At 35.5% G+C, this 26,865-nt stretch overlaps 2 protein-coding genes across 10 annotated transcripts in view; both read right to left on the bottom strand.

Annotated features, from left to right (window-relative positions):
* Nucleotides 1-22,138, bottom strand: part of tspan9b (tetraspanin 9b) — a 30,575-nt gene extending 8,437 nt beyond the window's left edge. Inside the window, exons 1-3 of one of the 2 annotated variants that reach the window (XM_056455949.1) lie at nucleotides 21,874-22,138; nucleotides 10,133-10,212; nucleotides 1,211-1,402 (exon numbers count right to left, since the gene is read on the bottom strand). In XM_056455949.1, the coding sequence (XP_056311924.1) occupies nucleotides 1,211-1,402; nucleotides 10,133-10,195 (255 nt within the window). In that variant the 5' untranslated portion in view covers nucleotides 10,196-10,212; nucleotides 21,874-22,138. Of the gene's footprint in view, nucleotides 1-1,210; nucleotides 1,403-10,132; nucleotides 10,891-21,873 lie in introns of those variants that run through there. The other variant, XM_056455948.1, reaches the window with a different exon arrangement.
* A 1,723-nt stretch (nucleotides 22,139-23,861) lies between these two features.
* The window catches only part of mical3b (microtubule associated monooxygenase, calponin and LIM domain containing 3b), a 41,351-nt gene continuing 38,347 nt past the window's right edge, over nucleotides 23,862-26,865 (bottom strand). For all 8 annotated transcript variants that reach the window (XM_056455941.1, XM_056455940.1, XM_056455942.1 and 5 more), the window contains 2 exons: nucleotides 26,188-26,261; nucleotides 23,862-24,699 (listed from right to left, as the gene is read on the bottom strand). In XM_056455941.1, the coding sequence (XP_056311916.1) occupies nucleotides 24,515-24,699; nucleotides 26,188-26,261 (259 nt within the window). In that variant the 3' untranslated portion in view covers nucleotides 23,862-24,514. The remainder of the gene's footprint in view (nucleotides 24,700-26,187; nucleotides 26,262-26,865) is intronic.

Here is a 26,865-nt window from a genome sequence, read left to right as displayed (position 1 = left end):
CCTATGCAAATGTTTATGATTTATATAAAATATTGTTTTGTAAATTAATATTTTCTGTCTTTTAGCAGACATAAAATATGAGAGAATTACTCTGTTTACCAAACAAGTACACTCCAAAAACATTTTTTTGCTGCTTGTTCAAACAACTTATTTAAAATGCAAGCCAGGCTCATTCTGAAAATGTATCCAGTATATACATTTCTGGAGAGCACCAAACACGTCCCAGGATCACGTTTTGCAGTTTTTGTTTTCGCGAATCCACCAAAGGCTGCTGTGTATGCTTTTTGCGATTTAAATTTCTCCTGCAAGTGCCATTCGCGCCTGCTGTTCTCATGTAAATCCACCAGAGGCCACTGTCGACTGACTAACTGACTGACCGATTGACTGACCCACCCTCCTCCTTCCCTAAACCCAACCAATAGTGTTTTCAAAAGCACAGATTGCCCATCCACCCACGTACTTAAACATAACCGACAGTTTTAAAAAGCAATCCAGAAAAGGAAAAGCCCTCACCTGATTTTTACCTCATTTTCAGCACGTTCTCACCCTGTTTTTACTTGTTATTTATTTTTTTGGTTTATGTTTTGGTCGCTTTCTGGAACTGTTCTTCACCAGACTTGATCCCCGTCATGGTCAACTCCTCTCTGCATCTCAAGTCTGCTGACGTAATTGTCGAGCTAACTGGAGAAATGTAACAGTGGGAAAGCCGTTCATATGGAGGTAAGCTGTCAGCTGCTAACGCGAAAAGTAAAGCCTTCATACCGCCCCCGTACCGTTCGCTTTAAAGACGAAATGCAGCCATACATACTTCTGGCTACATAATTTGCAATCTCCAGAAATTTATATAGGCCTACGTTTTCAGAATTAGCCTACATTGTTAAAATGAGCTGAATCAACACAATTCTTGAGTTTTGTTTGTGACTTGTTTTATGTTCAGTCCACTTAAGTTAACTTAATCGATGTGTTGGCACAACATGAAGGAATTGTGTGGAACCCAGCATTTGCATTGTAAATCTTAAATAAAAATGTAAAAGTTTTTTATTTATGTGTTTTAATTTATAGTTACCATACTCTCAAAATCCTTCCACATAAATTCGCTGATATTTTACAAACTTCTGTGCAACAATAGCACAATATAATTGCTTTTAACCAAGTTTTACGCTAATAACTAATTCCTTAAGCATTATGAGACTTGTAGGCATGGACTTACACTCAGCAACAGGCACTTGTTCTCCTTAATGGCACCGAGGCATCCCAGAAAGCCCGTTACCATGACGACGGAGCCCAAGGTAATGACCAGATTGGCAGCTGAGAGGGAGGGGAAGGAGGGGGAGAAAGTGGCAAAGCTGCCCTGCGAAACGGACAGCCAGATGCCCACACCCAACAACCCACATCCCGACAGCTGAGGACAAACACACACAGAGAGACATTACTAAACACACAGAAACTCATGCATTATGGATCAAACCTCAAACACACACAACTATTCAGTTTGACAGTGTTTCATCAGGCTTTTACATGTCATTAAGGAATAGAGCAACTCCATCCCTGAAGCACTCGAGGGCCACTTTGAGGACTCAGTTCACTCAAGGTAAGTTATAGTTACTGGTGTGCGCATGTCTAACCAACTAAATGATACCTGTGTCAGCTCTGAGACCAATATAAATGCTAATGGCAATGTAATAAAGGTTGTTGTTGAGTATTGGAGTGTGAATTCTGTGTGTGTGTCTGGACTGTAGGTGTGCTTGTTCGCGTTTCGTATAGGAAGAAACTCTTGTAATTTCATGCTCAGGTAACCGAAATGTAAAAGTAGGCCAGCCTGCTAAAGGCTATAGGCAGAAGGAGAAAATTAGCTAATACACCTGGACCAGCTCCAAATAAAAAATGAGAATATGCTGTGGGAGAAGATGTGTGTTTGCATTTTGTATGGTGGAGAGTTTAATTTGTAGGGTTTTTTTTTCTGAATGTCAGAAATGCAAGTTTGCAATGCACTAATGGTTAGACCACTTTAAAGTTCACATTTGTAAATAGTCTTTCTGTAAGACAAAGTAAAACATTTGTCATGCTGTCTGCTTTATTTTGAGTAGCAATGTAAGACAATATTAAAATTCAGTGCAATTTTTTCTAGCAAATAACATCAAACAATTCTAAAATAAAATAAATAATAAATCAATAATAAATAAAACCAATTGTTTTAAATACAATAAATTAATAAAATATATTAACTGGATAATTTTTTTAAATAATAATTAATATAAAAAGATTATATGCAATTGATTTAAATATAAAAAAGAAAAAAAAAAGAAAAATGTGATTTTTTTTTTCTAAACAAATATAATTGTCACAATCACCAGCAATCTAATCCTGGCAGATCACTGGTAACCACACAGATCGCCATAGAACTACAAATCCGCCATTATATGGACTACAAGTTCCTGTCATGCACCGCTCACACGCACCTGTTCCTCATTCAGTAGATTTCACTCACTCACAGCTGAAGCTGCTCATGGACTGATTACAGGACTAATTAAACAGTACACATACGCGCACATCTTGCTGAGTCTTGTTTAACTGTGTGTGACATTAGGATGTGTTTTTCTGCCTTGCCTTTCTGTGTTTGACCCTTGCCTTGTTTTGTTTTGCTTGTTTATGTACATTGTATGCTGCGTGGCTATTAACCATCTGCCTAATTACAGACCATGACTTTGGATACATCTGTTTCTGTATTGCTGTATTTACCATTGCTTGCCTAACCTTTCTGTTAAATAAATCCTGCATTTGGATCCGCACTTCCTTTGTCAGTGCCCTGATCACATTACAATAATATAATCATAAAATTGTTGAAATTCTATAAAAAATAAAAATTTAACTAAACTGAAATGTAAAAATAATGTTGTAAGAGTTGTAATTTCTTCTATGCAATATTGTCTAAAACTCTAAAATAAATACAAAATCATATCAATAAACTAAGATGATTACGCTTAAACGCTTTAAGTGAAATTGGGCACCACAACACTATTACTCTATAATTATAATTATTCTAACATAAAATAAATTTCAGGTATCCACATATAATGAAAGAAATATTTTTAAGGAGTTTAAACGAGACATTTTAGCAGGGCAAGATGTTCTCCGTTAATCCTCCCTCACATTTGGTGTGTCACTGCGAGATATGCCCTACAGTTAGGCGGTCTGGCTCCCCACACACTCCTCTTTGAGTGTAACTGAAGGTGAAAAGCTGTGTCATTCAGTTCCCTGGAGAAAATACCCATCATGCACTCTGAGAACCACGGAGAATCGGAAATGAGACAGAATCCTTACGCTTGGAAAATGATGAGTGTGAAAAATACGAGATAAAACAGGTGTGTGTGTGAGAGAGAGAGAGAGAGAGAGAGAGAGAGAGAGAGAGAGAGAGAGAGAGAGAGAGAGAAAGAGGAGGAGGAGGAGAGAGAGAGAGAGCAAGCAGTAAGTGCAAAAAAATAGGTTAAAGAAGATGAAAACTTTACAAACCATGAAAATGAAAAGTATGGCACAGTAATAAAAAACTCTGAGAGGAAATAATTAGGCAGTAAACGTAAGCAAGAAAAGAGCCAAAGTGCACACAAACAAGAAAATAACAGAAGAAAAGCATAAAGAGCTCTGTCCAGAGAAGCAGACAGACAGTGCTGTATATTAAACAGCTTTTAACCTAAATGTTAGCATTCACAATGCACTACCACAATGAAGACACATACACACACACACAAACAAATTGAATTGAATCTATTCTCTCTGCCTTTGGAAAATCCTTCATAATGGGTTTGTTCTTAATCTAATCCTGCATTTGAAACTGGGGACTGTTTGTTCAAAAGGTTTTTCTTTACAGTGTGATGCATTCAAACACATGCAGACTGAGGCACAACTTCAATAGATTATGGGTCTGAAGCAGCACAATGAACACAATCAAGGGGTGTGGAGAGGAGAACAGGGAGAGGACATGAAGGGAAGTAGGAGAAAATACAAAAAACTTCAGCAAAAGAGACAAATGGAAGAGTAGGGCTGGGAAGGGAAGGAAAGATGAAGAAGGAAAGGAAGATGAAAAAGAAATTAAATTATGACCGAAGGAAAGGAATGTCAGAAGGAAATGAAGATGAAGAAGGGGATGAAAGTAAAGAAAGATGAACAATAAACTAAATTACAATGAAAATGAAAGAAAGGAAATTAAATGAAAGAAAAGATGAAGAAGGAAAGGAAATGCTGGAAATGAAGCTTAAAATAAATAAAATTACAATGGAAAGCAAGATGAAGAAGGAAAGAAACGAAAGATGTAGGATGAAAGGAGGATCAAGGAAAGGAAAGGAAGATGAAGAATGAAAAGAAAGGAAAGGAGGGAAAAGAAGATGAAAAAGAAAAAAAATGAAAAGAAAGATGAAGAAGAAAATGAAATGACATGAAGATGAAGAAGAAGGAAAGAAAAGGAAAGGAAGGGAAAAGAAAGGAAAGATGAGGAAGGAAAGGAAATGAAGATGAATGAAAGGAAAAGCTGAAAAGAAGCAAAAGTACGATGCAAAGGAATTTAAGGCGATGAATGAAAGAAAGATGAAGAAGAAAGAAGATGAAGAATGAAAGAAGAGGAAGGAAAAGAAGATAAAAATGAAAGTAAATGAAAGAGGAAAGAGGAAAGGGAAAGAAAGGAAAGGGAGATAAAGGAAATTAATGTAAAGGAAAGAAAAAAAAGGAAAAGAAAGAAAAGAAAGATGAGCAAGAAACAAAATTATGATAAATAGGAAGGAAAGGAAAAGAAAGAAAAGGAGAGAAGAATTTTCTTCTTCTCTCCTTTCCTTTCTTTTCCTTTCCTTCCTATTTATCATAATTTTGTTTCTTGCTCATCTTCCTTTTCTTTATTTTCCTTGAAAGATGAAGAAAGAAAGGAAGATGAAGGAAAGGAAGGAAAAGAATATAAAAAAGAAAAGTAAATGAAAGGAAAGATGAAGGAGGAAAGGAAAAGAAAGAAAAGGGAGATGAAGGAAATGAAAGTAAAGGGAAAAAAGTAAAGAAAGTTGAGAAGAGAAGAAGGAAAGGAAGATGAAGAAGGAAATGAAAGAAAGATGAAGGAGGAAAGGAAAGGAATGGAAGATGAAGAATAAAAGGAAGAAAATGGAGATAAAAATGGAATGCAAAAAAGGGAAAGATGAAGAAGGAAAGGAAATGAAAGGAAAGGAAAAGAAAAAATGAAAAGAAAACACGACGGACAAATAAAGGATATGAAAATACAGAATAACATAACGAAGAACACCATAAATGGACAGGAAAAGAACAAGAAAGGAAAAGAGACAAGAAAAAGAGGATATGACCAAACTGAAAAGGGAAGGACAAAAAAGATAGCAAAGCAAATGAACATAAAATAAAAAGAAAATAAGATGAGCACAATAAGAAGGTAAAGGACAACAAACAGAAAGGTAAGCGATTGTTAAATACATTAAAAAGGAAATGAAAGGACAAAGGGAAAAGATAGGTAGGAAGTTAAAAGATATAGGTACTGAAAAATAAACGGCAAGAAAGGAAATGGCAAAAGACAGCACATCGAAAATAATAGCAGAGGAAATTAAAAAGGAAACTAAGAAATCAATAAAAGGACAGGAAAAGAACAACAGGACAGGAAATTAAACTAGGAAAAGTAAGAAAGGACAGGAAAGAATAAAAAGGCAAGAAAGATGCAAAAGAAAGAAAAGAATATTCTACTAAATGTAGATATCACTAATGAGTATTGTTGAAATAAGCAACAACGAGAGAGAGAGAGAGAGAGGTGATTCAGTCATTTATGTTAATATCAGACTACACATACTAAACTGACCTCACACACACTAATGAGTGTACTGTGTGTTTGTGACCTTGCGAAGAGAGAAGTGAGTCTGGCCTTAACTTTCTGACTCATGTATTAAACATAAAGCAGAGCGCCATCAGGCTCAGTAATGTCAAACACATGAAATATAGATTACCAGTGACCTAAAACACCTCCTCAACTCCACTCAGAAACATCATTAGCGCCCCATTAACATTCTTATAGCGCAAATATAATAAAATGCACTGAATGCAGAAATAAAGCAGAGAGAGATCAAGGGTTTTTGTTTTATGCTATGAAAATGCTTTACCGAACTCCTCTGTAAACCTTGTAAATTAGAATAGAAAAGTCATTTCTCTTCAGTGGAAAAAAAATGAACTCTGATATTAAATTCCAGCAAACCAAACTGCTTTAACAAACTGCTTCATCTCAAGGTAATTCCATCTAAAGCTTTCTGTGTCTCCTTTTCAAATCACTTTTATCTTTCTTTCTATCACCCTCCTCTCTCTTTTATTCCCTCTCCGCCCCGCTGCTTAAAGTGTGCAGTGTAAAATCTCCAGGCTTTTGCAATCTTCCATAATTTCCTTATTCTTTCATGTTCCGTCATTTCCATCCCTATATGGATGTATATGTGGGTGTATGTGTGTGCATCAGGAGATTTTAGATCAGTCGGGAGGTTCTTTTTCTTTTTCAAGTTTCCTGCTTGTGATTTGGTGCTTCCGTCATTAAATCTGCTCAGAATCAAACAAATAACAACACATCCACAGCAGATCAAACGGGTGAAATCTCGCAACTCGCATAACCATAATCTGACACACAGACTTCCTGTTGCATATACTCAACAACAACAACAACAACAAGACAGAGATGAGTGAAAACTTAAACTGTGAGCCTATATGAGAAGTTAGAATGAGAGCAAGAGGAAAGAAGGGGGTCTTTTTGAGTGCTCTGCTTCATATGAATATGGATTAATGCCTTTGATCTGAGAGCATTTAACACCTCATGATGAACCTCCTTCCTTTAGCCTCTCAATTCAGCACACACACACACACACACACATTCATGACATTCAACATACTACAGTTACTATCAGAAGGATCATGCTCATACAAATTCATTTCTAAGCTATAAGGGGATTTTCTATTTGTTTCTAAACATGTAAATAATTAGCATTTAGAAAAATAAAGGGCATATGGGAAATTTTTGGTAGGAAAATAACATTTCAATTTCTGAAAGACACATTTTCATATTTCCAATTGATTAATGACTGTTTAATGCAACCTTCACTTACAATTTTAGACAAACCAGGCTCATTCAAAAAAACATACCCCTATATACATTTCTGGAGAGTGCCAAATACGTCCCAGGAGGTAAGATTTTTGCAGTTTTTGTTTTTGCAAATCCACCGAAGGCTGCTGTGTGCCTTTTTTGAGATCTCAAATTTCTCTAGCGAATGGCATTTGCGCCTGCTGTTCTTGAGTAAATGCACCAGAGGTCGGTGTTGACTGACTGACTGACCAAACGACTGACCGATCGGCCCACCCAGCCCCTTCCCTAAACCCAACCGATAGTGTTTTAAAAAGCACCAATTGACCAGCGCCCACCCACTTCCCTAAACTCAACCCACAGTGTTTTGAAAAGCAATCCAGAAAAAGAAAAGCCCTCGCCTGATTTTTACCACGTTTTAAGATTTCACCACATTCTCACCTTGTTATTTACTTGTTTATTTTATTTTTTGACTTTTGTTTTTATTTTACCCGCTTTCTGGAACAGTTCTTCGCCAGACTTGAGCCATGTCTCTTCTCTATGTCACAAGTCCACCAACGTATGCTGTAAGCCACTGGACAAACTGGTAACAGCGGGGAAGCCGTCCATGCGGAGGTAAGCGGTCAGCTGCTAGCATGGAAAGGAATGGCGTCATACCGCCCCGTTGCATTTGTTCGAAAGACGAAATTTAGCCAAATGTACTTTTGGCTACATAATTCGTGATCTCCAGAAATGTATAGGGCTACATTTTCAGAATGAGCCTATGCTGATTTTAGAACCAATTTCCATCGCATTTGGAATTCCTCTGACTTTTCCAAACCATTTTATCAGCCTTTTATAAGTTGTTTACATTATTATATTTATTATTATGTATATAATTTATTATTTTATTACTACCCTTGCATATTCAATGCTTCCCATATGTTTGATATACTTACGGTGGTATACTTAAGTGATTTTTAACAATATATATATATATATTTTATCATACACTGTTTCTTTTCAATAGGTTGAAGTTTTTTGTTGTTGTTTTTTTAAACACTGGTGAAATAAAAAGATAAATCCTCTATTAGTTTTACATTTATTCTATTCAGCAGCCATGTGCACCCATTACTGCTGATATTTTGTACAGTATTGCCAAAGCATGTTAGATATGTAGAAAATATGTGATAAATCAACATCATCAAATTAAAAAATTATACAGCAAACGAGAAATAAATTACATAAATAAAATCTAAAAAGTAGAATAATTACAAGATTACAAGATAATTACAAATTACAAGATAATTACAATAAAAAAGTGTAGATTATTTAAAAGACAAATGAGTTCATTAACCATTTCTAAAGATGTACAAATATTTTACAGCAAGTTTAGATGTAATTTCGCCCTCTCTGAGTAAATAGAAAAGTTTATCTGAGTCGTTTATATCAAATAGTAAATTATATAATGTTTCTCTCGCTCTTGAGGCTGTGCACACACAAGCTCCGAAGTCAAGTGAAAGTAAATCAGGCTTAGAAAGCGAAACCAAAAGCTGAATCCTGGACATTTTGGAAGATTTAGAAATCCCGGATGGACGCATTTTTAAGTCCCAAAAAGGTTAGTCTCTGTGGGTCTCTGCAGAGCACGTAAGATTGTCTGTGGGAGTGCGCACACACAACGAGAAGTAGGAAATGTGTAGGGTGAAAGTTAATCAATCTAGGCTATTGGGGGGATACAAAAAAAGTGTAAAAGGATGATAATAATAAATTTTTTAAATGTTACCAAATATACTTGGGCAGCCGTTAATATAGCTGGGCGGCGTGCCCAAGTAAAGTCTATATGTGGGAAGCACCGCATATTATATTTATACACATTTAATACTTTTATATTTCCCTTTATTTTCTTGATTTTGGAAAAAAAACTGTATATATTAACAATATACACATTTTCCCACACCACACATTTTGTTATCACATCTACAAGGTTGCCAAAGAGTTTCGTGATTACTTGGGTTTTATGGGTCTTTTGGTGTCTACATGTTTGGTAGGTTTGCCACCACAATATAGGGTGTTGCTATGTGGTAACTTTTTAATTGTATTAGCATGTTACTATCTGGATGAGGTGTTAATTAGCAGCACAATTACTGGTCGTTGTATTATTTTCAGACTGTTGTCATGTGATTACAAGGATGATCTGAGTGTTTAATAACTAAGTGGTTGCTATGGTGTTGTTTAGCTCACAATTTTAGGGTGTTGTATGTGGTTTCCAGGGAGTTGCTATGTGGTTACTTGGTGTTTTATAGTGTTACTACATGGTGTTGTTTGGTTTACAATTCTAGGATGTGGTAGATGGTTTCCAGTGTGTTGCTACATGGTTACTTGAATGTCCCAAGGGTTTTAGAGTGTTACTATGTGGTTGCTAGGGTGTCGTTTGACTCACAAATCTAAGGTTTTGCAAGTGGTTTCCATGGAGTTACTTGGGTCTTCTAAGTGTTTTAGATTGTAACTATGTGGTTTCTATAGCGTTGTTTGGCTCACAATTCTAGGGTGTTGTACGTGGTTTCCAGGACACTGCTATGCGGTTACTCAAATGTTCTGGGTAATTCAGTGTGTTACTACATGGTTGTTTAGCACCAGAATTCTAGGGTGTTGCAAGTGGTTTCTAAGGTGGTTACTTATTCTGAGTGTTTTATTGCGTTTCTCTTTGGTTGCTAATTTGGTGATGGACTTACTAGCACATTTGCACAGGTCTCAAGCTGTAACTCTTTCAGTGTAAGTCTATGTGCTGATTGTTGCTTAATCCACAGCCTGGAAATTTCAAGTCAAGATTCTTAGCAAACTATAATATAGAGTATTTAATACTTTGTGAATAATATTCAGGTTTTGGACAAATCCATATATAAGTAATAATAATAATTTTTACTCATTGCTTTTAATATCCCACAGAAACATGAGGTTCAATTGTTACAGCAGCACTTAATAGCAGTCTCAAATTAAACTTGTATAAGAGGAAGCATTTTAACAATAAGTGACTGTGGATAATTCATGCAGTAGTTTGATACTCACCCAGAACAGCAGATTGAAGAGGAACATCATGTATTTGACACAGCACAGGCATCCACGAGCCATCTTCAGCTTCTCAAACTCTAAAAGCAACACAAACGACAAGTCCAGGTAAAACACAACGTACTTCCCTCTGCCAGACACGCGTTTATCCTGAGGTTTCCCTCCCGGAGGGACCGCAACCACAGCTCTGTCACTCGGCGCTGGTTGATCTTTAACATTTGAGCCCCGGGAGCCGTAATAGGCCCCCACAGCCAGGCGGTGGCCCCGTCGGGCCGCACGGGTGAATTCTGACTCTGCACTGTCCAATGAGGGACTCCGCTGGACCTCAGGTTCGTGGCTCTCACACCTCTGCATCATCAGATAAAGGCCGAACGGAGGGCATGTTTAACACACGTCGAAACTTAACACGTGTTCAAAGTTGCCATCAAAAAAGAGTCACATAAACACTCATACTTTCGAGTCACATCAGCACTCTAACTGTCCAGGTAATTGTCCATCCGTAATTCCTCTGCACTGAGTATGTAGTTCTCCCTGTGCTTCCTATTTGTCTTCTTCTCCTCTCCGCCGTTTCTATCGTGCATGTGGGAATGGAGAGCATGTGCTTTCAACTTTCGCCGCTCTCGCTCCATCGCACTCTTTCTCTGGCATGATTCGCTTTGCTGCATGTACCACTTTTTGCTCTGCACGCTCTCACTTCCCTGCAGTGCTATTATTAGAGATCGTCTCTCCCGGCTCTTCCCATCCCAACTAGTGCTCTGTCCCTCTCTCTGCATCCTCCTACCTTCATCCGTTCATATCTCTCTCTCTCTCTCTCTCTCTCTCTTCCTCTGGCTCCTCCTCCTCTACTCTGGCCAATCTGTTTGCAGGTCAACCGATGCGTTATCTTCCATCCCACATACCTTTTTGAAAGTATAACAAGCCAAGCGGGAAAATGAAAGCTGAATGATGGAACCAAATAAATGTTATTACATGTATTTATGCAGCAGTGTTTTTTTGTTACCCTGCGAGAGAGTCTGTGTGTTTTCATGCCATCTTGCATAATCAGATAGATCGTGCTAACAGAGCCAGTGTTTCCAGGTCACTTCTCTGTTGTCTTGCCACATAAGTGAAAAGAGTGCATCTGATTTGTTGTTCTTGGTGCTGTGTGATGTTGCTCTTTGTGAACTTTTACATATGTGAAAACTGCACAACACACACACACACGCACGCACGCATACACGCACGCACGCACACACACACACACACACACACACACACACACACACACACATACACACACACACACACACACACACAAATGTATTTGCTTGGTTTTACTGCTTGCTGAATGTGTGAAACCATTCATCTCACTGCTTTTAATACTGAGACATGCATTAGGTACTTTGTAGTTAACTTTAATCAGTGTGTACATAATTGAAATATTTAATAGTTATCATTGTTTTAACATTTATATTAGCCAATATTGTAATTAGGTGAAAGGAAAATTATTGTAGAAAGAATATTTCTTAATAGAGATAGTAATATTGACTGCAGCAGTTTGAATTGATTTTTTATTTCAAGCCAAACTTAAAATAAATGAACATTTCTCTAAAAGAAAAGCATAAAACGATATACTGTGAAAATTATCCTTGCTCTGTTGAAACGGAATTAACTAATAATTTTGTCTTAAACTTTATATAAAATGTTTCATTTATTTTAAAGGTCCCTACAGACCAGGGGTGCCCTGCAGAGAACACACTTAAGCTGCGGTCACACTGCACTTTTCTCCCCATAGACTTCCATTCATACGCACGGGAATGCATCAGACCGGAAACGCAAGCTCATGCGACAAGTTTCGCAGTTCGCTGCATTGGAAAGTTCAAGCTTGGTGAACTCTGACCTGCGAAATCACATCACATGAACAATCGAAGATCAAAACATGACCTCTCCGGACAGGAATTTAAAACATGGACCAATCGCTCAATTTTTAAATGTCTAATCATCTCGTTTAATCCTGCCCCTTTTCGCAGTGCCGTACAACAGAATTTTGCACGCACAAACTCTAGTCTGACCGCATTACCTGTAGGTTCCAAACAAGCCTGAAGGACTTAATTAGAGTAATCAGGTGTGTTTAATTAAAGTTAAAGCTAAACTGAGCAAAGCTGCAGCCCTGCAAACTTTGACCCATGTAGACAGTATAGACAAGACAAATGAATATATCAAGCAATAGGGTAAAAACGGCAAACTACTTCAATGTTATCCCCATTTAATTATTTTATTATACACATACACACTTGCACAAAGGAATACACATGCAGAGAAAACACTGTAATTACTGCCCAACAACAACATTATCAATAAAATGATCATTTCAAACAAAGCCTAAAAAGGTCTTCAAATAAAACATCTGAACATTATCTTTAGATGCTGCAACTGTAGTAGAGCAAGCTAGAAAATATTGACAAACTCATTAACAACCTAGCAACCGCCTAGGAACCAACCTAAACACCAGCAACTGCTTAGCAAGGACATAGAAACTACCCTGAACAGCTACAGATCACCTTCAACTGTGTAGGGTTTGAAGGTAAAAGCCTCTCATTTGCATACCTATCAAATGTCACAATCAGTTATAGTCATTCCTGTTTCTTGTGATCCTGATATAAACAATGGCTGGGATGCTCGCTGACCTCTAGCATGAACTGCAGCGTGAATGGGACAGCCTGTAAAACAGACTGATGCTCTATCTAAATTAAACATTATGTGTATACAGTTTGTTCAGTAAGTTGTACAATCTCAAGGTTCTATGTCACAACTACTTTCCACAATCACCAAGAGAAAGCTTAAACACTAGAGAAAGCTCTGGGATGACATACTTTCAGTGTTGCATCAGCTGAATGATTGACAGCCTAGTACACAACAGTACAGTGCACAATGTTTTTCGCTCAGACCCATTTTTAATAACAAAAATTACTACCCTGACTAAGATTAACAGAAAGAAATATCTGCAAAACCCTATCATATATACCACTGGGTAACTTTTTACTTTTTTTCTAAAGTGCAAGGTTTCTTGTTAGGTTAGCCTGAAGTATTATCATTTGATTAATCAAAAACTATATAGTATTACTTTAAATATCCAAAGCTGCTTGTGTGTATTTAGGGCATATTTCTGTAGTGATCTCCTATTTTTATGAATTCCTCTTTCCCTCCAGTGCTCTTTCCAATCTAATTAAATGGCATTGTGATATTGTGTGTGTGTGTGGTGCTGACTGTGTATTTCACCCTGCGGTGGGTTTGTGAGATCTGATGTTCTCAGGAAACTCATTAGACGGGATTTTATTAACTGAACAGTATTTATTTTGCTGTAACGGTGGACAAAACTTTCCCACAGCTCCACACGCAGGCAGCAGATTTGTATACCTACTTCTGGGGATCTCCCATAAGCATACACTGTTTATTATAGCTTTTAATTAGCCAATCTTTTGCATGTTAGTGGCAGGGGTTTAGATACTCCCACTATTTAGATTGGGTATTTTCCTCACAGATCAAATAAAAGAATATTATTTTACTGCACTGCAAAAATCTGATCATCCCAAATCAAACTGACTAAAAATATGAAGCTAAACTAAAAAAAGTTAAAACCTATAAACCTTTATTAAAATAAGCTAAAGTAACATCTGTTGTCATTACTTTTTGTCATCATTTTTACAATGTATTCACAAAATTTACACATTTGTAATTATTTTATCTTACATTTAACTGGGATTTAAGTTAGTACTTTTTAAACTCAAAAACATGATAATTTGCACTACATTTAATAAATATTTATAACTGTTAATGCACTTTTAATTTAATACTGATTTGAATTGTATTGTGCTTATATGACATAACTTGATCCCCACCGGTATTGCGAAACAAGTACACTACAGCACGATTTGAACACACTTTCTGCTATAATTAAACACTTCATCTCACTGCGACGGTGCATGTAGTACTACACGTCTGAGTGTAAGATCTGAATAGTGGCACATGGGATGCTCTTCTAGAAAATGTTATAGCTTGTGCATCTCACATGGCTTCCGGGAGCCTGAATTTAACAGAAAAAAACAATTTTGAATATCTTTTCACAGATACTTAACGCATCCTCAGCCTGGAACAGCAGTCATTTATTATACATACAGAGAAGAGAGGACAGACAGGATTCAAGACATCTGTTGTGGAGAAGGAGAGAGAAAGTAAAAGGCAAAACTGCGAGAGTAATAGTATTCTTTAAGGTTCATTGTTTTTTCTTAGTGTTTAAGAACGTATTTTATGGCACATTTCACTTTATGGTTTATTTTTTTAGTGTTTTTATGACCTTGTTATTTGCATCTTCAGTGTAAATGCATGTCTTAATTCTGTGAAATTATATAAATCATGCTAGAAAAATCCTCTGTCTGAAGCTTTTTTCCCCCAGAAATCCTTCAAGAGATATAATTACTCAAATTACTCATACTCTTAAGAAAAGAAAAGAAAATCACACATGCATATTTAAATAGAACTACATTTCTTATATTTACAAATTGTAAAAACAAGTATACCAATTACTAATGCAAATTATAACTAAGACAAGTACATTATTATAATTGTATGCTATTATATTTTTTACATTAAATTATGGTTCAAATTTGGGGGTTAAGAAGGGCAATATAATGATTTATTAATGTTTTTGTCTCTTGTGCTCACTAAAGCTGCATATATTTTATTAAAAGTGAAGTGAAATTACTTTTACTTACTTATATTTACAATATTTTCAAATGAAATGTATTTCTGTGATGCAAAGCTGATTTTTAACATCATTGCTGCAGTGTTATTCTTCTGAAATCATTCTAATTTGCTCATTTGCAAACAATTACTCTTATTAGGCTGCGTTGCATTAGTTTTGTAGTGATCTTCAGGGCAGTCTCAGATTTTCAGACCTTTCTGTACTTAGTAAATGCCGCCCAGATGTGTGTTTAAGGAGCATTAATTAAATAGACTCAGAGGAAGTACAATCTGTTACCTCCTTCAACACTATAATGAACATCTGCCTGCCAATCTGCTCAGAACTTCACACAAACACACACACACTCACACACAGAGATGCCTTTGAGCTGTACACTATTCAATGACAATGTGCTTGCATCCTTCCGAGACAACAAGCTTTTCAAGTCTTTAGAGGAATGTTTCTCATTGTACATGACTGCGGTTTCAAACAGGCCATTTGGTTCAGCCGGACACGGCGGCTTGCATGTAAACCGCACTCTCAGGCACTCCAGAGGGATGTATTCCTGAGCAGTCTGCCCTACATGTAAATCAACTACCATTAACACTCTATCCAGGGAATGCTGGTTGACTTGCTGACAAAAAAGTTGTTTTAACACTTTCTAGGGAAATGAACGTTGCGTGTTGGGAACGAAGGAACAGAATAAGTGCTGTTTTCATCCACCAGTAGGCAAAAAGCTTTTTCAATCTGCTACATTCATTCTTTCTAAGAATTACACTGACATGAAATGCAACAGTGGCACTTTATTTTACAGTCCTGCTTCACATACTATGCACTTACCAGTCATTACATAAACTGTGGTAAAACTGTCCTTAAAAACAGTGTAAACCGTAACACATGTACCTATATGACCTAGTACTTTCTTTAACATAACTACATAGATTAAAACATAAAGTGCAACCAGGGCTTGACATTAACTTTTTTAATCACCAGCCACTGTAGCTAGTAGTTTTCCAACATTACAAGCCACTCGCCATATTCACTAGCCACAATTTTGTTGTTGGGAAAATATATTTTATACACATAAATATGACTTTGACATGCTAAAATTACTTGATTTATATTTTGTGTTATGACCACATGCCTCCTCATTCATTTAACTTTTTGTGTGAGCTTTCTTAATGAGCATGAGCAAATGTATCATGGTTTCATAGTGTCGTTTGACAATTAGTTTTTATTTCACATCACTTTCCAGAGCTCAAAATCAAGGATTTACCAAATTTACCTCTAAACACACTAAAAATAAATAAATAATTATTTCTTAGCCACAAATTTTGTGTAAAAACAAGTAAAATATAGCTGTATGCTCTTCTTTTTATTTAACAAAACATTTCTTTAAAAAAAAAAAGACATTTAAAAAATAATTATTGTCATGTATCTAAAATATGCACAGTAATCTGTCCTGGCTAAAGGGCCCAGATCACATACAAGATCACATTCCCTTGTATCACATACAAGTTAATCTCCTATTAAAGCAATGTTATTGTAAAGGATGATGATTAAACTATATTTACAAAATATAACTGTAAGCAAAAGAAAGCAGGTGATAAACATATCGTGAGTGATAATGAAAGCATGATCACATGCACACGATTAACGTTAGGCCAATTAATAATCTGTTCAAATAATAGTTAAAGCGAAAGCAACTGATTCTGCTTAAAAAAAAGACAAATCTGGAACTCTTGAGAGCAGCAAGACTGTGGGTGCATGAGCAGAACTTTTTGTCTAGTCTTTTTGAAAGAGAACCGATCACACCAGTTGCACATGTTTCAAACAGTATCACATCAGCTGTTGGCGCGAGTGATCATCCTCTCATTCGGTATTCGCCTGCATTCTTTTGCTTGCATGTTATTGTTGTCAGTCGTTCTGCTTCTAGATTCTAAGATCGCATTTGCACCTATATTGAGCATCCTTATAGTCGAATTCTGCTTTTAAGAAAACTACAATTATAAAAATTACTTTCAACCAGCCAAAGTGGCTAGTGGTGGTGTCTGTCTAACCCGCCACAGCTAAAATCTACTCGCATTTGGCGGGTGTTAATGTAAAGCCCTGAGTGCAACCAATCCAACTAAAGCGTTACTTGCACAAAAGTACTTTCTACATCGTGCCATATTCATACTAGTTTTTTATTATTATTACTCAGGTATCTTAAAATCTCCAAGTATGCATTAAAATAGTGTCATAAAACATAAACCTTAATCATAAACTAAAATAAATCACTCTTTCCATACTAACTGTGCAATATCATATAATGTACTATGCTAGATTAGTATTAAAATTGCATGCTATTTTCAAGAATGCATTGCATTTAAAGCCAATATTGCTCACAGTCCCAAATAAAGCTATTTAAACCTGCAGTGCTGTACTTTCTATTAGGAATCAAATAGTAAGTAAACAGCATTAAAAAATAGTAAAATAAACAATTAAAATCACACATGGTGTTTTATAAAATGTGCGCTGGAATACAACCCATCTACCTTGCATGAATCACTCTCTGCATACTGTATAGATACTGTAATGCAACATGACAGATTAGCATTAGTATTAAATTACTTAAGTAGCTTAAAAGAATTCTATTTCTAAGTGCATTAAAATGTCATAAAACATGTCTTAATTATGATTTTGCATAAATGTCTCTTTGCATACTAACTGTGCAAAAGTACATTCAATGGCATGAGTGTCAAAGTCAGTTCCTGGAGGACTGCAGCTCTGCACAGTTTAGCTTTAACCTTAATTAAACACACTTGATCGAACCAATTGAGTCCTTTAGGCTTATTTAAAACATACAGGCTGTGTCTGAATACAGTATGTGTTCTTATGGGTGTTTATTTGTTGATATTTGTATTAAATCTGTTTTATTTGTATTGTGCAAAGTATATTTGTAAGGTTTTTGTGCATGGTACTGTATATATATATGTAAAAGGGAAAAACAAAAAATTGGTGCATGATTGCTGTAATGTTTAAATAATTTTCTGATAAAAATATGTGAAGGTCATGTGACCATCAGGAAGAACGCAGCATCTTATTTCTCACAGGATGTGTTCTCTCTTCTCGCGGTTTCCTGAATTGGTTCTTTCGAGGTAACCTAGCAAAAAGGGTCTCCACGAGAATGCAAGTCCTTTCTCTGCGTTCTTGGAATTGAAAAACAGCCACAGGCAAATGTTTGTTGAAGAAGATCTGGAACTAAACTCAGCAGGGATGCGACCCTCAAGGAACTGAGTTTGACAGATTAGCATTAGTATGTTAAAATTACCCAGGTACTTTTAAAGTATACTATTTAGAAGAATGATTTAAAATAGTGTCATAAAACACATGCCTTAAAAACATTGCATAAATCACTATTTGTATGCTAACTGTGCAAATGTATATACTACAGCATGACAGATTAGTTTTAGTATATGTAAGAAATTACTTGGGTAGCTTAAAAGAATACAATTTCCAAGTACGCATTAAAATAGCATTGCATACAAACTGCAATATTACATGATGCAGAATGCTAAAATAGTATTAGTGGATGATATTGTATAATATTAAAACCATATTTTAAAGACTAAATGCATACTAATCAAATTGCGTGCTTTTAGGATTAAAAAACTGTCCACAACCCCAAACAAGGTCTTTTCAATCTATAATGCTTTCTAAAAATCAAATAGGAGCTCTAGTCACTAAATAGCATGAAAATAAGTGTGATGTAATGGAAAGTAATATGCATACCTAAAATATTACCCTTAATATACCGTGCTCGAATCACAGCTTGCATAACAATTGCATAATAGTACATAATGCAGCAAGCCAGGGTTTGTAGTGGGCTCTGAATTGTACTATTTAAAAAAGAAACGCACTGTAAAAGTATCCAAAACGCATCAAATATTCAAGTGTGCATTTAAATATGAATGCTTTTATGGCTAATATTAGATCACAACCCCAAACAAGTTATCTTTTAGGGCTTTCTGATGCAAATGTTTTTAACTATGCAACAAAGATGTCTGTGATATAATGTTATGATGCAACACCACACACACACAGGTTTAAAACACTTCAGCATTCACACATAGAAGCCTATCTCTTGGGTTTGTACCTCCTGCATTAGTAATGAGCTTTTCTATCATTTAAATATCTGTCAAAACACATTGCGGCCACGCTAGAGAGTAATAGGTGTAATGTTATTCAGAGTGTCACACTGAATTGAGGACGTATGAGTGTATGCAGCATGACTAAACAACGGCAGAATCCGAACAGCCTGTCTGATATTTTTATAGTAACTGGCATTTTTCATTAAACCAACTGTAAGACCAAAAGTTTGGCTTCCCTGCACATGCTTGGCGCAAATATTAAAGATGCACGAGATTACATTTTGACAGAATGGAAAACAGGCCATTTATAAAGAGTCTTCACCTTTAAAAGCAGGTAAATTAATAGCCTTTCAGGCATCTGAAGACTTCCAAAAAGTTGTATTGAATGTGTGTAGTTGAAGGTCAGTTCAAGAGCTACATAAAAGGTTGGATTATTGTAAAAATGCCCTTTGAAGCAAGCATTTGTCTGCACAGGATGTACTTTTTCTGTGCATGACAGCCGGAGGGCATCTTCTGTCTCTAGTACTGTATGTATCTTCCTTAATTATGTCATTAGTGCTTTATTCTGCTCTCTATTCAAAAGACGCACTGCTCTGACCTGTTTGGGTTCATACTTGATTGCTTGCTTTGCTCTGTTTAATAAGAGTATTTAACACATAACTGTGTGACCTCTTTTGAAGTACAAGCAGTTTTAGGAGGCACTGCCCTCTGGTGGTTTTAAAAGGGAATATTCTGATATCTTTGCTATCTCTGCTGGCTGACAGAGTGAGATTTTGGCCTGTCTGATATGCATACTGAAGTGGAAAAGTATGTGAAGAGACTTGAGTGAACAACCATTCTGGGGGGAGAGGAGAGAGGGAATTTAAAGTGGTATAAAGTGCTGAAAGGTTATGACAGGGGTATGCTTTACATGGAAATACTGTTACCGAGCTATTTCAGACATCAGAATTTCATATTTAGTTTAATGTGTTACCTGATTTATGTGCAATTTCACATTGAAAATTTTAGTAACACTTTAGTTTATGTAGCAATTCACACAATTAACTACTGGCTTATTACCTTCTTATTATTAAGGTATTGGCTATTTATTAAAACTTACAAAGTATGATTGAATTTACCTAACCCCACCCAATACATAAGCTACACTACTGCCTTATTAACTATTAATAAGCAGAATATTAGTAGCTTATTTTTCTAAAAGTCTTAGTTAATAGTGAAAATTGTACCTTAATATATAGTACAGAGATGTCCAAACTAAGGCCCGCGGGCCAAAGTTGACCATGGTAACCTTTGATTTGGTCCAACATACCACACGAGAACAGCGTGAGAATTGAGGTGAATGCCTTTAACAGAGATCATAATTTATATTTAACTATAATTTAACATAACCTTTTTGTTTGTTTGTTTTATTCCTGAGCTACAAAATGCTGTAAATTAATGTGACTATTTAAAATATAAATACAGTCACTCAAGGGATAGAAGACATCGGCAAGCAAAGCAAGACAAAAAACAGCTTGACTAGTGTAACCTCATTCTGTTATATATATATTTTTACTGTAATAAGTTCATTATGAAATTAAATATATATATACTGCATTAGTTAATAAGCAATGATGGTTAATTTTAAATATTAAATTAAGAAATTACCAATGGCAACTTTAATCTTCAATCAAGTTTGGTTTTTGGCCCTTCATATGAAAGAGTTTGAGTACCTCTGATATAGTATGACCAAAATTTTTGTACACCAATCTTTTTTATTGTAGTTCAAATATTGTCATAAATTTCACCTGTAAAGACCACAGCAATCATCCCACCTCCAATATATTGACCATTAATATGAATTAATAGGCAATAGTGTTTAATATTTACATAAATACTGTAGGTAGGTGGTTTGATATATTGTTGTTTTTTCATTTTTAATGTTCATGATATGTGGGTGTGTTTTTATAATATTTCAAATATATTTATCATCTTCAAAAATAAAATTAAAGTTTTCAGTTCATTCACCACAGCCCCTTTATTAATATTATGCACAGCAACATGTTATAAGCATTAAATACGTACTTTTATCTAATTTTACATTTTGATTCTGTGATTTCTATTAAAAACAGCCTATTGCAACCCCTCCACATCTAATGTTTATTACATGTTCTCTTTATTAGCTACTACTTTGTTATTTCTATTACATGTTAAACAAGAAACTTATTATAGGTTTATAACCACATTATAAAGGGCAAACTTATACTGTAAAACTCCAGAAGCTGCCTAGTTCTAAGATTAAAGACTAATAGGCAACTGATGAGCATGTAAATGTGGTTAATGTTTCCATGAGTCTGCAGCAGCTGCTTTCAACAAGAGATGCGCTTTTTAGATGCGCCAATTCTGCACATTCCTGTTCAACGCTAATCATGTAGCCTGCGGCTCCTACACACACACACACACACACACACACATACAATTCTCTGTACAATTGATGGAAAAGACATTGAATACTAAATAAGCCAGTTTGATTAAATTGCAGGCCCTGAACATAGCTGCACTCCTAAATAAACATTAAGGCCAAATCTGTTTCATCTCCAGCACGTCTACATACACGTACGTCATATTTCCATATTAAGTATTTTCCGTAACGTTAGTAGCAGAGATTTTTATTCATTAAAAGTTTGACACTTCCTTACATGTTTGTTTTTAGTTATATTTACAACTCATTGTACACACATAAAACAAAACTGGAAATGTTTGTTGCGTTTAACCAAACACAAACTGATAACGTTAAACATCAACAGCACAAAGGTGGCTACGTATATACCAACGTAACGTTACGTTAATGTAACGCTAAATATGAAAAATACAGTCAATTATGATACTTTTTGTCGATTTTTACTCACCTTACTGGAAGCACAACTCAAGTTTTCCGACTTGTTTTCTTCTTTCCGATGGAAACTCTCCTCACTTTCGTTTGCTTTTGTTTATGCGGCCGTTAAGGTCGTTTTAACTGTGACCAATAGATGTTAAACGTATATAAACTATCGGTAAGCAAAGTTTTGTTTTCATTGTAGTCCAAAAAAGTCCTGGAGCTCGAAAAACTCGGAATGGCAGTAAAGTTTTCCTACGAACGGAAACTGTGGAGCAGGAAAGATGGAGAGGCGTGACTTGAGTCCGTTTACGGTCAGCGCGAGAACTGCTGAAAATCCTACGGGGAAAGCACTGCCGTTTTATTCCAACAGGGGGCGTCAGGTTACATGGGGTTTGCTGAAATATTAATACATTTTGATTATTATATTTAATAGGTAAAAGGAATTTTAGTTATACTGTAAATCTTTAAATGTGTTACCATCAAATTTAGGAAGAAGATTGTTTAGTTTATTAAACAAATTTAAATAGCCTATTTATTTAAGTTTAGTGCTTACATCTTAAATATTTTTATGAGTGGATTTTGGAGGACTGTGTTATTAGTTCTATTTTAATAATAATGCTAATAAAATAATAATAATAATAGTAATAATAATAATAATAATAATAACAATAATAATAATAATAATAATAGTAATAAAAATATATATAATAATAATAATAGTAGTAGTAATAATAATAGCAATAATTATTATTATATTATACCTTATTATTATTGTTGTTATTATTATTATTATTATTAAAGCAGTTGTTATTATTGTTTTAAATGTCAAGTTTCAAGGGTCTAATGAGATCAAGTGACAGAAAATTTTATTAGTCCCCTATAATAATTAGCATTTTTATAATTGTACATGCCTGTGCATGTTTTTGTCTCTGTTTTCCTCTGTTGTGGCTGATTTGTATTTTACCCTCCAAAATTACTTTTAGGCTTTCATATTTTTTTCACAATTTCCCAGTCAGTTTCCTAACTGCAAGCAAGTTAACATTTAGACTCTAATCAATGATATTCTTGTATTCACAGTGCCACAAAAACACACCCAGTTTCATATCATTCTAAAAGCACAAATAACTAAGTAAATATTAAGTAAATGAACATGCATCTAATTTTCTGGCCTCTATCATTGTCCTATTTAATTGTCACAAAAACTCTTGGCTCCTTTAAACGCTAGCTTTTAGAAGAGAGATCCTCCAGGAACCATTATATAAGTTTACAGATCTTACAGTAACTCTTTTTTGGAATTTGAGTTCCTCTAATAACTTTCTAAGTACTCGAGAACCTCAGTGTTGACAAAAAGTGCTTGAAGGATCCCAATTACTGCAAAAGGTTCCTGCAAGTACTGCAAAGACTGTCAGTGGTTCCTCGGGGAACCCCTTTTTGAGAGAAAGAGCTTCGAGGCACTTTAAATACATTTTGAAGTTCCTTGAGTACTCAACACGGTATTTGAAGCATCTTTACTTTTTACAGTGTAGTGCATAGGTGTAACATATGTTGTAGAGTTATTTATTTTTATTTTGTGTGTGTGTGTTGGTTGTTTGTTCTATGTTTTATCATTTGTTTTAATTTTTTTAGTTGATTATTATCTGTGCTCGGTTCTGTAAATGTAGAAAGTGTTTATTTGAATTTTGCCTTATTGTATTTGTGTTATACTGCAATAATAATAATAAAAGATATATTTTAAAATAACAAGTGCTGTAACAAACTCTTCACTTTGTTCATTGCGTCCCTCTCAAAAATGTATTGTGAAAACAGACAGCTTTCTTAGGAAAAAAATGAAAATAAATATAAACTACATGTATTATTTACAATTTTATATAATGTACTGATATTTTTGCACCACAAATATCGTTCTAAATAGTTTAATTGTTGAACTGTGATTAAGTTTTGTTTCAAATAGAAAAAAACAAACCATACAAATCTATTCACAATATGTTCACAAGATGCAAGTTTCTTTTCGTCCACACATTTTCTTTCAAATGAAAAGTAGTTTATTAGCAATAAAGTGTTACATGATGAAACATAACAAATAAAGTGAAATAAATGGTCAGAATATCACAAAATATCCTGAACAAATCAAAATAGCTTAAAAAAGACACTTCAGACAATAAATTAATGTGTTTTTTAAACTGAGAATTGTCAATAGTGTGTGAATTCAGCTTATACGAGTTAGACAACAGAAACAGTTGTAAATCAGCTCCAACGGGCCTCATTTTGTGTACCTAAGTTTGCATGCGTCAATCTGCACTGTACATTGACTATGTGGTTATATACTGCATATCATATTCATTTCTGTCAAGTCAGAACATTATGAAATGACGTGTACCTTAATGCTATCTGACCGTCTGAAATAAGACAAATGAGCAAACAAAGAGATGATCCTTTGCATAGAAGCATATAGCAGAGCATTATTTGGCAGCAAAACAACCCCATTCTTCCTAATCAATCAACAACCAGTCCTCCTCAGGCTTAGACCCTGGTTTTTATCATTTAAACCCTTATGTAGTTGCACAAAATGCCCCAGAATGCAAGTTTTGGGTCATTTTGTAGTTTGGACCAATGTAAACAGCAGCTGCTTATTAGCCCTTAAAGCGGTGTGATATGGTTCGTGCATGTTTGGGTCAGTCCCAGTGCAGACTGAAGCCCTTAGACAGCATCACAGCCTCCAGGTCACTGTCCTCCTCTTTTTCTCGGACCCGCTGCTCCTCCAAGAGGGCCACCAGCGCATCCCTCTGCTCCACCACATCCAGCATTTCGCTCAATATACGCCTCTCCTCCGCCAGCTCCTCCTCTTCTTTTAGATGGTCTGAGAGAGAAAGATTGACATTTTTTCTCTTTCATTATCTTTTTAATAGTCATGTTAGTCTTACACGTGTATGTATTTATTGCATTTCTTATTGTTTTTCTATGTATACATGTATTAATCACTACTATTATATCCATTGTTTATGTAATGTGAATTGAATTATATAAAGCTAAAATTATTAGCCGAAATTATTAGCCCTCCTGTGAAATTTGCATTCTTTTCCAAATATTTCCCAAGTGACGTTTAATTGGAGCAAGTAAATGTTCACAGTATATCATATAACATTTCTTCTTCTGGGGAAAGTCTTATTTATTTTAGTTTGGCTGGTTAATAAAAGCAGCTTTAAACAAATTAATGGACAATATTATTAGTCTTATATTATTATTATTAGCCTTGAGAAATATATTTTTGATTGTCTACAAAACAAACCGATATTGTTCAAAAAACTCCATAATTAACCCAGTTAAGCCTTTAAATTGTGATTTAAGCTGAATACTAGTCTCTTGCAAAGTAGAAAAATCTTATGCACTGTCATAATGGCCAAGACAAATAATATCTTAGAAACTAGTATTAGTAATTAGTTATTTATAAAACTACTACATTTAAAAATGTGTTCTAAAAAATCTTCTCTAGTTAATCAACACTTTAAAATGAAAGCTGCAAGCAGTGATGAAAGGAACCTTGTACCTGGGCTCACCGCCTCCCGGTGGCCTTAGGATGACAGAAAACAGTAGACAATAATAATTTAAGCTGATATATATATATAAAAAAACTGAGAAAATCAGAGATTTATGTCAAACTTCCTTCGGTCAGCAGGTGGCGCTATGACTGTGACTCGAGGAATGTCATCGAAAGTGAAGTGTGAGGCAGATCAGACATTGTGTGGCTTAGTTATAAGTAATTCCTCCTCCATGGCGATGCACTGAACTTTGTCAGTCTGCCACGAACACACCCTTCAACGAAAACTCACAGATCTTCACAATTTCTCATCACAATAGCCTTTATAACTGGATATTGGCATGTAAACGTGTTTAGGTCAAGATTGTTATTAAATGCGTGGATTTTGAGGCCGATCAGACAATGCATGCATGAGATATAACAACTTCCTGTTTTGTGGAGAAACATCAAAGTTTGAGAGGCCGCCATGGACACGTTCTTCAACGCAAACTCTAGATCTTCAGAATTTAACATCACCAAGGCCTTTAGATGACAATACCCAATTTTGGTGTTGATCTGATAAAATCCCTAGAAGGACTTTGTTAAAGTACAACACCTGGAAATGGTAAAAACAATTCAAATTTCTCAGGAGGGTGAATGATTTTGACTTCAACAGTATGTATAGAGGGAAAGAGAGAGAAAGAGAGAGAGAGAGAGAGAGAGAGAGAGAGAGAGAGAGAGAGAGAGAAAGATGGATTGTGACTGTGGTGATATTCTTATTAACAACATTATGCAGAAGTTTAATTATTTATAATGTCTGTGTGTGCTAACCGTCCACCGCCATGCGCTCTCTCAGCTCCTGCTGCAGGCGACTCTGTCTGTCCTCCAGCTCCAGTTCACGAGCGCTGCAGACGAGCACAGAGCAATCAAACAAACAAAACACTCTGCTAGGTGTCAAACCCAGTTCCAGGAGGGCCGCAGCTCCGGATAGCTTAGTTCCAACTCTAATTAAACACACCTGTTAAAACTAATTGAGTCTTTTAAGCTTGTTTGAACCAGTGATGCATCCCAATTCGCATACTTATACTTCATCCTAAAAGTATGTACTTTTTTTGGTGAAAAAACCTTATAGAAGTTCACGTTGTTGTAGATGAAATATATCATATAAAACGTGATTTATAAACTTCCAGTTGGCTAGATATATTAATAAATGTAGTTTGTTCAGTACAGTTTGTAGTTCTTATAGAATTCACATCCAATGCACAATGTATTGTGGGAAATATTTGCGGTTAGAGCACGGATTGTTCTAGACTTTGAATTTCTACAAGAAAAAGTAGACCATTCAGAAACATTTGGCATACTCTTTTCAACATACTACGATTTGGGACAAATTAATTCTATTTTCAAAGAATATTTAGGACAGATAGTATGGCAAATTGGGACATAGCGCAGCAGGTAAGTTTGTTGAGCCAGGGCTGGAACTAAACTCCGCAGGGTTTTGAGTTTGAC

This window comes from Danio aesculapii, chromosome 4 (assembly GCF_903798145.1).
Source record: "Danio aesculapii chromosome 4, fDanAes4.1, whole genome shotgun sequence".
Lineage (NCBI taxonomy): Eukaryota > Metazoa > Chordata > Actinopteri > Cypriniformes > Danionidae > Danio > Danio aesculapii.
The sequence above is the reverse complement of the archived record's forward strand: the minus strand, read 5'-3'. Positions and strand labels throughout refer to the sequence as shown.